The sequence below is a fragment of the Cygnus olor genome, chromosome 3 (assembly GCF_009769625.2).
Source record: "Cygnus olor isolate bCygOlo1 chromosome 3, bCygOlo1.pri.v2, whole genome shotgun sequence".
In the NCBI taxonomy this organism is placed as follows: domain Eukaryota; kingdom Metazoa; phylum Chordata; class Aves; order Anseriformes; family Anatidae; genus Cygnus; species Cygnus olor.
Window position 1 is genome coordinate 96,882,631 of NC_049171.1, and position 14,123 is coordinate 96,896,753.

General features: G+C 34.2%; 1 protein-coding gene across 5 annotated transcripts in view; it reads left to right on the plus strand.

Moving 5' to 3' along the window:
- SYT14 (synaptotagmin 14) overlaps positions 1–14,123 on the plus strand; it is an 88,437-nt gene that overhangs the window by 32,132 nt on the left and 42,182 nt on the right. For 3 of the 5 annotated variants that reach the window (XM_040554058.1, XM_040554060.1, XM_040554057.1), the window contains one exon: positions 143–361. The exons of the other annotated variants lie outside the window; for them this stretch is intronic. In XM_040554058.1, the coding sequence (XP_040409992.1) occupies positions 143–361 (219 nt within the window). The remainder of the gene's footprint in view (positions 1–142; positions 362–14,123) is intronic. 5 annotated transcript variants of the gene reach the window in all.

Sequence of the window (14,123 nt, forward strand, 5' to 3'; positions counted from 1 at the left end):
CAATAACAGAAAGATGGTATTTAAAAATATTACAGAAATCTTAGTTGAAGTAACTTAAATATCTTCAATGATAACCTCTTATGGTTATTTTCTTGTATTCTATTTTGAGCTGTAGTCGATTTGCTTTATTTTATTCAAACAGACAACTCTTATATGAGTAAAGATCAGCATGGTTCATCATCTGAGAGTGAAGATGAAGCACTGGGTAAATATCATGAGGCCTTGTCTAGAACCCAGAGTTCCAGGCTGCCAGTGGTGGATGGCAGACAGCAAAAAAACTATGTATGGGAAACCAGACAAAAATATAGTCCCCTGTCTGCAGAATATGATGGATACAGTAGTGAAGCCTCAATAGATGAAGGTAAGATTGATTTAAAAGCATTCCTTTTATTCCAAATTTCAGAGTTATGTTGTGGATAAGTAAGTTGTAGACAGGAATAGCTTGACTTGCAAATAATCAATGTCAGCAAGAAATATCCAGATATGTGTGCATGCTCCAAAAAAAATGGCACGGAATTTTTTGTGTGTTCTTCCAGAAATGCTGCAAATGATAAAATATCTTGTTATATTAAATTCCATACAGTTTTATCATTACTCATTTCATTCTTTGCGGAATTTACCTTAAACTGTTTTGATTTAGGAGGGAAATGTGGCAACGTTTGATGAATTCAGTGGTATTGGAAATGCAAATAAAACCCGTTATGCCTTTATTGATAACCTGTCATAACAGCAAAGTAAATGGAATCAGTTATTGGTTCTCAGTGCTTATGGTTGTTGCAGTTTGCATTACTAGAATGTTCTGCACTTTCTCTTTTGAAATCAGAAAAAGAAATTATTAGATTAATCTGAACTTTCCATGGAGGTAAAAGTTGGATGTAAACAATGGGATGATTTCCTTTTGTGGTATATATCTCTTGATTTTTGACAAAGGGTGACAGCAGCTGCCTGATGTAGAGGCTGAGAATTCTGCAATCAATATTTCATCAATATGCTTTTTGTGCTTGAAAATAACTGCATGTGAGAACTGTATCTGTAGTCATTTTTCTAACATGAAAAATGAGCTCAATTGAAGTTATGTAAAAGTCAGGTTCTAATATAGATGCTGTATTACAGTAAGATATTTGTTGGATGCATTTTAATATATTGAAGTGCAGGGTTTTTTTGATACTGGATTTTTATAATAAGCATTGGACACCTGTAATTAAAATATGTCTATACTTAAATGTTGTATATGGTCCAGAAGAGCTAGAAAACTTTAGTCTTTCTGTTATGTGACGTAATTCAATTATATGAAAGTCTGGTTGTCACTACAATTTGAAATTAGTGCATGCGTCCTATGGTAAGACACAAAGGACGTGAAAGTAAGTTGCAGAGTAAGAGGAGTATTTTCTGATCATGAGAATGTTCAGTTCTGTCCTTTGCTGTTAAACTGAAGGAAGGCTGGGAGATGAGTTCTAGCAAACAGGGAAGGAGACACAAAAGAGGTCAGGTGGTAATAAGGTCACGTGGACAACAACAAGGAGGGGATAGTAAACATAACCAAAGTATCCTGTGGGGTGTGTGTTTATATATTTATACATATCTATGTATGTATATATGCATATACACACTGAACTTTATCAACGGCATTGTTGGGGGGGAATAAGATAAGATACTATGACTGATGACACTGTTCAGATGGAATGTTGATGTATATTAACAGGAAATGGAAAACTGAATTGTATTTCTAAAATTCTATAAGAACACTACTTCTAGATACCCAGAATAATGTATTTGTCTCTTTTCAAACTGTTGAGGCCACTTTTTGAAATAGTCATGGAATAATTCATATTGGAAGGAACACATGACATTCCTTTTTCTATTTCACAGTTGTTCAGATTTTTGATCTTAGTTCATCTTTTCAGTGAAGAGTTCTCAGTTCATCTGAGCATTTCACTTTGGCCTTGTAAGTGTTAAGCTTCAATGTCATTATTTTAGCTTGTATCTACCTTTTGTTTATTTAATAATTGTCTTTTGTCATCCTATCACATAGTCAAAATTCATACTAGCTGACTTTAATCTTCTTCTGAGGATTGAGAACTCCAGTATTGAAATCTTTATCATGGTTAGAATGAAAGACAAAAGAACCCTGTTGGCAAGTCCAAGCATTGCAGCAGGAAAGTAATGCTTGTGTCCCTCCCTCCCTCCCTCCTTTTTTTTTTTTTCCCTTAATTCTCTTGCTAAAGATAGCTGTCACCAGCTGCTATCCTTTCTCAACACTTCTTCCATTCAGGAAGCTGGCTGGATGTAAAACTCATTTTTATATATGCACACACACACATGCTCTAAAATTAGTATGTAAATTGAATTTATTATAATGAAAGAACACTCAAGAGTTTGGGAGGGGAAAAAAAGCAAAAGCTATCAAAACATTCTAACTTAGAAAACTGTACGTTTTTAACCACATACTTCTACTTGCAAAAAGCTTTAGTGCTGTCAGTGTTCTGCTTTTGCTGCTGCTTGTGAGAGCATTCTCTTCCAGCATTTTACAAGTGGAGAATCAGCATGGTTGTTTATTTGATAACCTGCAATCATTCCATGCTTGCAAAAAGTCATGCAAAGTAGCTTTCAAATGCTTGCAATAGACTTAGACTGATTTTAACTATTTTTTTTAATCAATTGATCTCAAACAAGTATGTTCAATTGTATTAAAAATATTTTTTACGGAATTGGATGTGGCAACAAATTAGCCTAGTATTTTACACATTTTTGTGTCCTGAAGGTGGCACACTAGAGTAATTAGTGTTAGTAATTTTTTGTTGCTCTTCATATTGAACAAGAATCTTTTCACAATGTAAAAATGTGTTTGACCAGAGAAGAGCCCAGAGTATGCCTCATTACATTATGCTCGTTACAAAGGGAAAGATGCTCAACCAAGAACTTTGATAAAAAGAGAAGGTGGAAACCTCATATGAAAGTCTGCAGTCAAAAGTTGAGAGAGAGAGAGACTGGCCAACACTACCAAACAGTTCATATGTTTTCAGAGCGATGATTTACTGAACAGGTGAGGTTGAAAATCATCTGTTGCAAGTGGGATAGGATCAACATTCTTGATGTTTCAGTTTAATTTTTAAAATTTCAAAGCTTTACTGTTCCTTAAGGTTGTGGCATACATATATGAGACCTAATGCCTTGGGAACCCTGAAACTTGTTGTAAAATAATTGGTTTATATGATATTGACTTATTTTTATAAGAAGTTTAAAGACAAAAGATAGAACTGTGTCTTGATTCTTTGTAATGGAAGGGGAGCAAGCAATGTTTTCCTATGTACATTATTAAACATGAGAAACAATTGTCAATATATTTGGTGTCTGTATTCTTCTGTTTCCTCATATGTATGTTATCATTTCTACTTCTGAGAAGTAAACATTTCAGCAGCACTTCCAGCCTAAGGCACCAGTCAATCCATACGTTGACCAGGGATTGATAGTATTGCAGTGCAGTGATGAGAAGAGAGAACTCATTTTTGTCTCATCTGTTTTCCTCGTGCTCATTTCTGGTAAATCAGCCTCTGATGATATCATTAAAAATTCCATCAGAGGTAGAGTAATGAGTGATGAAAATGGGATGTTTCATTTTCAGAAAAACCTGTGTTACTTTGTCTTAGAGCAGTTAATCTCTATCACATGTATCTTGTGACAGAGTGCTGTGTGTTTTCAAAGGAGTCAATAAATGGTTTTCCTAATAAGTATTTACTCTGCACTACACTTTAATCTTCACTTTTAAAATTTGTTTGTTTAGACATGTCTGCACTTAACATTGCACAAAAATTCCGCAAGAGACAAAAATATAGTCTTGTCTGTATTAATACATCTTGTAAACTTTGCACTGCTAAAAACATGTGCGATATATTGTTTGCTTTACCACAATCACCAAAATGTCTGATCATATTATTTTAAAAACCACTTATTATCAATTACTGAATTACGTATATTTTCTGTCGGCCTGTCTCTAAAAATGTCTTATTCTGAAGTCTGAAAATGTGTGGCATGTTTTCACAACATTCTTTTCTCCTCTAGATGGCCATATTAATCTTCCTTTTCAATATATTTATGTAGAACTGACATAGAATTTTGTATAATGTTTTTAATCATTAAATGAGGAAAACAAGATATTTTATGGATTTTTTGGGTATATTTTGATGATGGAAGGTTCTAGTTACTCGTTTGTTTGTTCTATGAAATTTAGTTTTTAAAATTTTGATTCACAGATACCAGCTCATGGACAGATTCTGGTCTACTTTATATATTTATATAGTGCATTGGGTGCATTTAGATTCTGATGAGTTTTAATATATATTTTAAATGGAAAAAAAAGTGCTTAGATGCAAGCATTTCTGCAGGCTCCAAGCTTTTGAAAATACTTTTTTTTTTTTTCTCCCAGTGAGCTCCTCGCGGACAGACTTGATTCTAGAGTATCTCTAAAAGAAAATCTATTTCATTAGAAAAGCAAGTTGATGAGAAATAGAAGTAAAATAGTACAGAATGGCAATGTAAATGGTTCAGAAGATGCTTGACTATTGTACAAATGACTCAAAACTATTAACCATGGAAAAGAGAGAAACCTGTATAATTACAATATTTCTTGGTATGTAGACTATATGTATTATATGTAGACTAAATCCAGTCTTTGTGCTTAGGCCCAGATTCCTAGGGTCAGCTCAGTCTGAAACCTTATTTCTCTCAAATATTCTTTGTGTTCTTTCCCTTATTATCCAATAAAGTATGGATACTTACTTGAAGTGACCTTTTCTCCTTTTTCCTGATACATATCCTGATATGACTTCCCTTTCATTTTTGGCAACATGCATCCTATTTTTTATTCCCTACCCTTTCAAATGCTGTTATTATCATGTTGAGTAGGTAGTATAGGATTAGTGTAGGCTGTGGTATTACACATTAGTTTCAGAAAGAACAAAAATAGGAAGGAAAAAAAAGCCTAAATAACACAGTAAGATATTTCTGCTAACCAGGAGACTATTGTGAAGTGTGGTGATCTAAATAAGTGCATTTGGTTACAGACTTTACATTTAAAGTTGACATTATTCTTTTGCATTTTGGTAATTGAAGTATTTTTTAGTATCTGTATTGGTTGTGATCTTAAATGGGCCCCGCTTTCTTAATAATTTCAATTTCCAAAACATTTACAGTATGATATTAATTTAGCCTCTTCATCTCCAAAGCAGTGGCTACTTCATGAACTTTAAAAACTCAACCTCATACAGGCAGGTTGTTGTGTCTTTGTCTCTGAAAGCTTCATAGGCAAATACAATATATCTTCTTTAATGAAGCAGTCTAAATTCTGGAAAGTGGAGGTTCTTAAGCTTAAGTGTTAGGGTAAATGTATTGAAATCAGTGTTTTGCAGGCAAATGTCAAAAGCTGTAGGTTCTTCTTTGCTTTTGCAATCAGGATTCTCTGAATCCCTTATCAGAAATGAAAGGGAGAAGAGGGGGAGAAAAGATTCTGTTTTTTTTTTTTATAGTTAGTTTATGCTGTTCTTAAAGCATGTCTTGCTTTTTAACAGCTGTGCAAAATTCCAGATGTTCTCAAGCAAATCAAGGAAACTGATCCCAATTCTGGAGTAAGTGGCATCATACTGGAAAAAGTAGAAAACTTACTTAGCATACTCAAATATGCTTTATTTATGATTATTAGCTTGGTACGGCCACAGGTTCCATCTCCAACCTGTTTTAAAGTCTTTCTAACATCTCAATTGGTAAAGCCCTGCGGCTGAAGACATGTTTGTTCAGAGGCTCTATTTCTGAGATTGGCCCAAGTGCCTTACATTTCACAAGGTTTTTTGGAAACATATGGAAGCACTAAAAGACTGCAGTGAGAAAACATAAGTTCTCTTAAATGAGAATCTGCTGCACTAGCAGGCATATGCTACTGGATTTTGTCCATCTTTTCCATATTGTGAAGGTAGAATATGATGTTATTTTTGTAGTTTTTCTTCTCCACTTTTATTCTTCTCTAGGCTTTCGGCACTTTATGTTGATATGTCTGTTGGACATATGTTTGCCTTGCTCCTCAGTGTCAATCTTTGCACGTGAAGGCGACTGTTCTTCTGGAATGTCTTGGATCTGATTCTTTTTGCAGCTTTTTGCATTTTCTTTCTCTCTTGTTAGTTTTCATTTATGGGGAAAAGTGTCTTCACTGCACAACTTGAGTGTATAGAGCGATTTTATGTCAGTATCTTCCCAACATAACCAAAAGCTCTTTCATAAGCACCTCAAAATTGGTATACAGATGAATCTCCCCATTTTGTTAAAGCCCTTCCTCAGACTTGTCAAGCAAAGGTGAAAGCCACTGTACAGGCTGAGAGAGGGAGAATGGATCCCTCAGTGAATCCCCTGATAATCACATGGTTTCCAGTTTAGTTTCTGTCATTGTTCCTTACATACAAGCAGATCTATTTTCAAGCCAAGTCTGAATGAAGACTTACTGTTGGAAAATTGTGAAGTGCCACAGTATAGTTGTATCATGTTAAGTAAAATATAGCCATAAAGTTCTCTCAAAATTGGCCTATCTGTATGTTTCAGACGCAAAGAATTACAGGCCAAGAAGATGTTTTTGGTGGAGTAAGAACTTTGAACTAGTATTGAGACTAGAAGAGTGAAACTCAGTTGAATAATTTGTCATGTTGTGATGTTAACTTAAATGGTCACTTCTCTTTTTTTTTTTCCTCCATGTGCTTTAAGGGAATAAATATAATGGAAAGAATATTTAGGAAGAGGATGAACACACATTTTTCTCTGTGTCTTTATCAGATTATCTGTGAAATTGCTTTGGTGTAATATCTGTTGGAAGAAAATATTCTTTTTGCTCTGTGGCTTTGTGTAGACACAGTGCTTCAAACAGTACATTCATCATGATACTTTTGAAAGGGTCTTATGTAACTACACTTAAAAAGTCATGGGTAACCTTCAGAGCAGTAATTTCCAAATGTTTCAGAGTTTTGGGGACTGAGTCACGTTACAGCTATGAGGTATTCTACTACTCATACTCACGTACCTTAGCTGATAGTATACTTGTATACTATTAGTTTTTATGATTCTTGATGCACTTCTTACAGATTTTTCGGAGAGAAAAAGGTGTTCTGTTTTTTTATTATTATATCATTTCTTTATTTGATCTAGCTTACTTGTGCTTCCAGTTTTTATTACATGGATATCTACTCTTGAAAATATTTATCTTAGGAGTAATTTGAAATTGTTATGTAGTACAGAAGAAAGGGCAATGATGCAATGCTGATACAAAAATTCTGGTCTCTGATTATTGTGTGTCTGCCTCCTATACATTGGTAAATCAAAGTGAGTCTTCATTGGCTTCAATGCCCTTACGAGAGAATTTCATGTGGTTTTTAAGCCTTGGGGAGTGTGCAGTTCAATCCATATCTGTAACAAGCGCTATATAGAGCTTGCTATAGTAATCTATATCCATGTTTTAGGGGTAGTTTTGTGTAGTGCATGATACTTTTGAAATTCAAGGATCTACGGAGAATTGTCCAGGAATACTTCATTTGCCGTGCTTTCTATTTCGTTTCTCATATATTGTGTTTTTTTTTTAAGAGTTTTGAAGTAGCTTCCTGGTGCATTATGACAGTCCTCTATTATTCTTCTATAATAGTGGAAGACAGTCAATTCTGTTAAGTGTTTGAAATTATGATGCCTGTTTCTGAAAAGATATAGTGAACTGAGCACTGTGAAGAGTAAAGTTATTTAAAGATTAACTTTTGCTTTGCTTTTCTTCAGTTTTATGGAATTTATATACTTTTTGTTTCCCAAGAAAATAATACTCTTTGTGTTTTGAAAAGTTCCCGATAGTAAAGAAATATTATTCACTTATTAGAATATGATCATGTTGTGGTTATGGTTCTTTAACCACATGAATGGCAGATAAGTATGTTGTTTACAAATAGAGTCAAGAGATATAGAATGGATGGAGTCCATAAATAGAGATAGGAAATACATGTGTAATTCAATATTTTTCTTGTAATTTTCTTGGGGAATATTATAGAGCTGTTGAGGTAAATAGGGGGAGGTAAGTGCAAAGGAGATTCAGGGATGAATTTACATACAGTTTGGAAGAGAAAAGAGTTACACTGAGAAATTTAAGTTGAAAAGTCGTATAGATGACATCCAAGTTGTGCACATTAAGTATTTTGTCAACCAAATGAAACACACAGGATGGCTCAAAAGAATTAATTTTAATAATTCTGAAATCATGGATTTACTGTGTGATTAACAGTAGAGATGCTGGAAAAAGATATTAAAGCATGCATGTCATCTACTGCTGAGAGAAGAAAACTAGTAATAAAAATTAGTCAGTGATGACGATAAAATTTTCAACATGAAAATTTCTTTTCCACCTAGATCAACTCTAAAAGGGGGTAAAAAACAACCAACCAACCAACCAAACAAAAACACAATAACAACAACGAAAAAACAACTGCCCTCCAATGGAAAAGGACTTTTTTCTGATGTGTGCAAGTGAGAAAAGCAATCTCACAAAATAGGTTCCTCCTGCCAGCATTTTGAAGTCTTTGAAGAAATACCCTTTGCAGTGATGTGAAGGCTTTGAAGAAAGTCTCCCTTAGCAATGTGATGTCTCTGAAGTGATGTAAATCATACATTAATAATTACAGGAAAGTTTCTATTTTATTTTAAACTTACTATTTTAATAAGTTGCTGATCTGTTTGCATCTGGGATTCATGAAAGGACTAAGATCAGTCATTAAGTGGGAAAAGATTACATATATAGTTGTGGCTGAAATAATTCCTTGTGGCATTTTATTTGACACAGGTGTTCCACGTTAGTGAAATGATTGGTCATATAGACGCAAGAGGTATTACTATATCAGCAAGAAAGATCACTTCTGCAATGAACCTTGCACTTTTGCTAATCTGAGAGCTCACATTGAAAATTTGGCATTTCTTTTATTAAGCTTCTGGGTATGGGCATTTTGTTCCCTGGAATTAAGGTAATATCTAGTGATAGAGGGAACCAGTTTCTTTTCCCCTCAGTTAAAGACTAGTTATCATTAGGACTGTTTTTTGTTTATTTGTTTGTTTGTTTTAAATAAGCCAGTCTTATCAAAAGAAGAACATGTTGATTTTGTAATTGAACTCTTTGTTTTGTTGTCTGTTCAGAGTAGATCATTTTCCTTACGCACATATGTATTAATTTCATAGGTGTATGCTCTAACTATATCATAAGTATTCCCTTGGAATTATTCCATGACTATTTTGTCTGTGTAAAAGATGAACCATTTTTGTCTAGTAATATGTATTTTATTGTTAGGATATAATTTATTTAAAGGTGTTTTTATTAATTCTTACTTCCCTGATAGACTTTTTTTCATAGCTACTTTAATTGCATATGTTATTTACTGGGACTTTAATGCATCTGAGTAGATGACATGAAATTCATGTGGTGGCAAAAATCTGCCCTCTTTTTTATTTTTCCCCGTGTTGAGATAAGCTCTCTTGTTAAACTAAGTGCTATTTACAACATTTTTGTGATGTAGAATTACCCTAACTTTGAGGACTTGTTGGGTTATTCTCCTTGGGGAAAAAGATGAGGATTTTATATCACGCAGTGTGAAAGTCCCATCCTGTACTGTCCGTTTTGTGTCCTCTTCATTTCTTCTTTTTTTCCTCCAGTTACTTTTCATCTGGTTTATTTGGGAGTAACCTGGAAATAGATCCTTAGCCGGTATAACAGCCATGCTTCTGGTCATTTCAGCGTGTTTGAAGGTTATCCGCTGTGATGGTATGAATCACGGTCTCATGGAAGCACATGGGAATACTTGAAGGCAAAATTATTTTATTACTGAAATTCTGATTCTGGTCCTTAGAGAGAAGCTAGCAGACGTGCTTAGCTGGGTATAGGATTTCCAGTGTGGAATCACCTATGCCCAATTTAATTAAAGCTTGATCTTTAAATTTGTAAATAGGAAATCCTGCTGTGTTCACCTTCTGTGCCATTTAGTATTCTGCTACCATTTGTTTTCACATATACATTTGTACATTTTTAAAAAGAAATATATATAATAATTACCCTCCTCTTTATTTTTAACCTTCGTGCTGTCTTATTGAAAGTTCTAAATTTTGTCCTTAAAAATGTTTCTTAAAAGGTGTTATCCTGATTTTCTATTTGTTTCAATTTTTAAAGCGGATTTATGACATCCCTCTGCAAATATATCAATTTGTCAGATAAAGGTTAAAAATTAGATACATTTTATTCATGTTAAAGTCACACCCAGCTTATTTAAAGGCAGCTTTGACTTAGAGTTGCAAGCCTGAGGATATTGATTTGAATTATGCATGACTGTCTGGTATGCAGTTCCATTAGCCTGCTGGGTGGATAATGTAAACATGTTCAGAATTTTAAGTATCCTATATGAGCGGCAGGTTAAAAATAGAGCTGATAAGAGCATGTGTCTTTAGAAAATCCAAATCTCGGAGAATAAAATTACAAAATGTTTGTCTCTTCCAGAAGATGACTTCAGGTGTGGTTTTCTTTCCTTTGAAAATGCTCAGCCCAGGCAAATATTGCTTATATATGTGACTTGAACAGGTGACATGGTTGCTGTTGTTTACTGCAAAGAGCTGATGTTTGTACTGGAAAACATGATGGTAACCGAAAGGTCAGGGCTAACCTTACATCTTTGGGCAAAAAAAGAGGAACAGCCTCTGTTCTTGTTTAAATTGCTCAAGATTAATGCTAGTAATTAGACTCATTTCTTCTTATATTCAGGGAATCTTTTACTTGAATTTGCTCAAACTTGTGTGGCTTCCAGTATTTTGTAGTTCCTGTTTTTGTTATATCTACTTGGTTTTCCCTGTATTTCAGCAATCTGTAGTTTGGTAGTACGTGCAGTGACTTCTGTAACTTTATTTTGAAATCCTCAGCACTAAAAACACTATTTTAATGAATTTTCAAACAGCTAGTATATTTCAGATTTTTTTCAAGGTTCCTGTGAGTTTTAAGAGAACAAAAGACAACTCTGAAATGAAAAATACAGTGCCATCTAAGTTATATTTTATTAACATCTATTATACTTTGAAGTGTTTATGTTGTATTTGTGTTGTAAATGTGGCATCCGTGGCAATCTGAGTAGAAATAAAAAAATTCTACAAATACATTGTACTTATTTTAAAGTGATGGATACAAAACAAAACTAGTCTATTTTTTTTATTAATTTACAACTACATTTTCAAAATTACTTCGCTTGAAATACTTCATATGTGATTATGTTAAATTTTGCATGTAATGCCAGAATGGAACCATTTTTAGATCATAATGAGAATAATGAGAGAGAATAATGATGTATTTTCCACAAACTTTAGAGTGCTTATTTGCTTACTTCTTAGTATAGAAATAGACACATGAAAATTATCAAGTAAATGTGTTGCTGAAAAGCTCTTCGTGAAGATGAAGTTGATTGTTCTGCCCTGAGATCTGTTCCTGTCACATTTAGAATCGTGTTGTTGGTCCACGCAAAATTCAGTCAATAGGTAGGTGACTCTTGAGTAGATCTGGTAAAGTTTGAAAAGACAGTTTGAGTTGATGGTCATTTTCTGAGAAATGGAGAAATAACTCAGCTGTTAAGGGACTAGTGTCTAATGCTCTCCATCAGAGAAACTCATCATCATGTTTCATGATGGCTGTTATCGGAGCAAAATTCCTTTCCCTGGCAATGAGAGAGACTGCTCTGAATCATCTGCTTTTATCTGGTGCTGTTTCCTACCTGTTGACCAAAAAAAGAAAAAAAAAAAAAAAGAAAAAAAAAAGGCTTTAAAAGAACAACATCTTTGCGAATAAAAACTTTAGTTGTCCTTAGTGTTAAGGGCAATCTCATGGCCTCAAAGATGCAGGAAACAGCAGTGGCTACTTCTTGAAATCTTTGAGGTTCACTGAAGGAAGAGCTTAACCTTTTTTTACGAAGGATGGTAACTGTGTCAGTCTTATTATTTCTTAAAAGAAAAGTAGCAGTTTGCACTATATTTACCTGAGGAGGAATGGATGATCTCTCTTGTGATTTTGTGCACAATGCAGATAACCCAGGAGAGTATTATAAACAGACAAAATGATAAGCAGGAGTAGAGGTGAGTGCGATGGCAGGAGAACAGAGCCATTGTGCAAATACCACTGCTGTTCCAGAAGTTTTTTTGTTTTGTTTTTAGAAGAGGTTCCACATTAAACTAACGATTTAATAATATTTTGATAATACAGATGACTTATTATCAATGCCAAAGTAGCAGTCAACTTTAAGTTCCTTTTTATTGTACACTAGCTCTAAATTATTTTTAAAATAATTTTTTCAGGGAAAAAAAAAGTGAGGCTTAATTATGGTTGTGTTCACGGTAAAAGCGTTGTGGAAATGTTTTTCATCCCCAAATGGAAGTAACATGACCTGAGAAAGTTCAAAGTCAAATTTAAAAGTTAAAAGAAATGAATCTTATGACGTCCAGCCAAACACGAGGCTAACCTACAGTGATACTGTTTAAAAAAAAATGAAAATGTGCAATATGTCTTAAGTATATATCTGTTTGTGGAAAACAAATGTATCAGAATGATACAGTTAATTCATAATGCTAGTAGAAACAAGAGTAAGTGTCTGTGTCTTTTATACTTCAGTGTCTCTAGCTCAGATACTATGCTTTGAAATCTGTGGATTTTAAAGCAAGGCTGAGCTTATGGATATGAACAAGTCAGGTAAGTTTTTGTGGAGTATTTTGCTCTAATACTTAGAGAAGTTTAGATAACTGAGAAAAAAGGACAAGAGGAGTATTGTGCTTATCCCTTCTTCTATGGCTCTCAAATACTCATCTGCCTTTTTGGCACTTACATGTAGCCATTGTCTTACCATAAACGGAGTCAGAGCTGAGTGATGGTTCTGAATGTGTTTGTATTGATTTCATATTACAATATTTTTTCCTTCTGGATATTCCCTTTTATTTCTCATATATTCATTCAGATTATGTTAGTGTCAGCACTTTGGTTTTGAATCCATTGTTAATTTTGCTGTCTGAGTGGAGAGGATCTTTTGTTTTCAAGAACAGGTCAGACTAGGGAAATAAAATGGGAAAATCAGTTTACTAACTGCCCTCTTCTTCGCTGATTAGTACAAATTATTCACAGCTTGTTGGAATGCAATTTACATTTGAAAATGCCCATAATAAATTGGTATAAAGAGGCCTAACAATTTCTATTTAAGGGAGTTTTATTTACTCAAGTTTATGCATAATCTCAGAGTTGGATACAATGTTTCTGCAACTCTTTTATGAAATGCTTGCTGAGATTTGCTACGTTTTACATCTTCAGTGGATCTGTTGATCTAGAAACACTTAAACTCTGTCAACTCAAGATAGCAAACTCAGCAGTATTCTGTGTACTTCTGTTTTCATTTTATTGCTGTTTCAGAATTGATCAGACTAAATTGTTTGATGTCTGCATCTTTTTCATTTTGCTTTCCTTGTGATAGAAAAGAACCTGCTTGTTTCTTTCGTTACAAGTGCTGTTTATGGTATACCTCAATTCCTTGTGGGGGGGGGGGTATACTTCCAAGAGGTTTGATATTCATCCTGTGTAGATGGCTCAGATTCCTACTGTGTCAGTTTTCTGGTGTTTGATAAGGCACACAAAGCAGTTGTGGGAGAAAGCGTATCACTTGTATCCATGGTAACTCGAAAGATACTTTGGAACTCAAAGGGATCGAATAAGCCAGAGTAATAGGTCTCATTATAAGGGCAAAATACATAAAAGGTTCATGCATATGCTTTTAATTAGTTGCCAAAAATAGCTAGAATCAGAGATGATGCAATGGAACAATAATTCTCAGTGCTAGAAATGGGCAACATTTGGAATCTAAAGATGTGCTCAACTGAAAGGCTTTATCTTACCATCTTATGGGCATTCAGACCATGAATACCAATGGATTTGCTATGGTTTCTTAATCATGCTTAGGACATGAGAGTGCACACTGATAAAAAGCTCGTGTAGGTCTCCTATGACCACAAGTTTTAGAAGTTCCATAGTGATGTTCATTCACATGGCAGTGATGCAGCTTCTTATA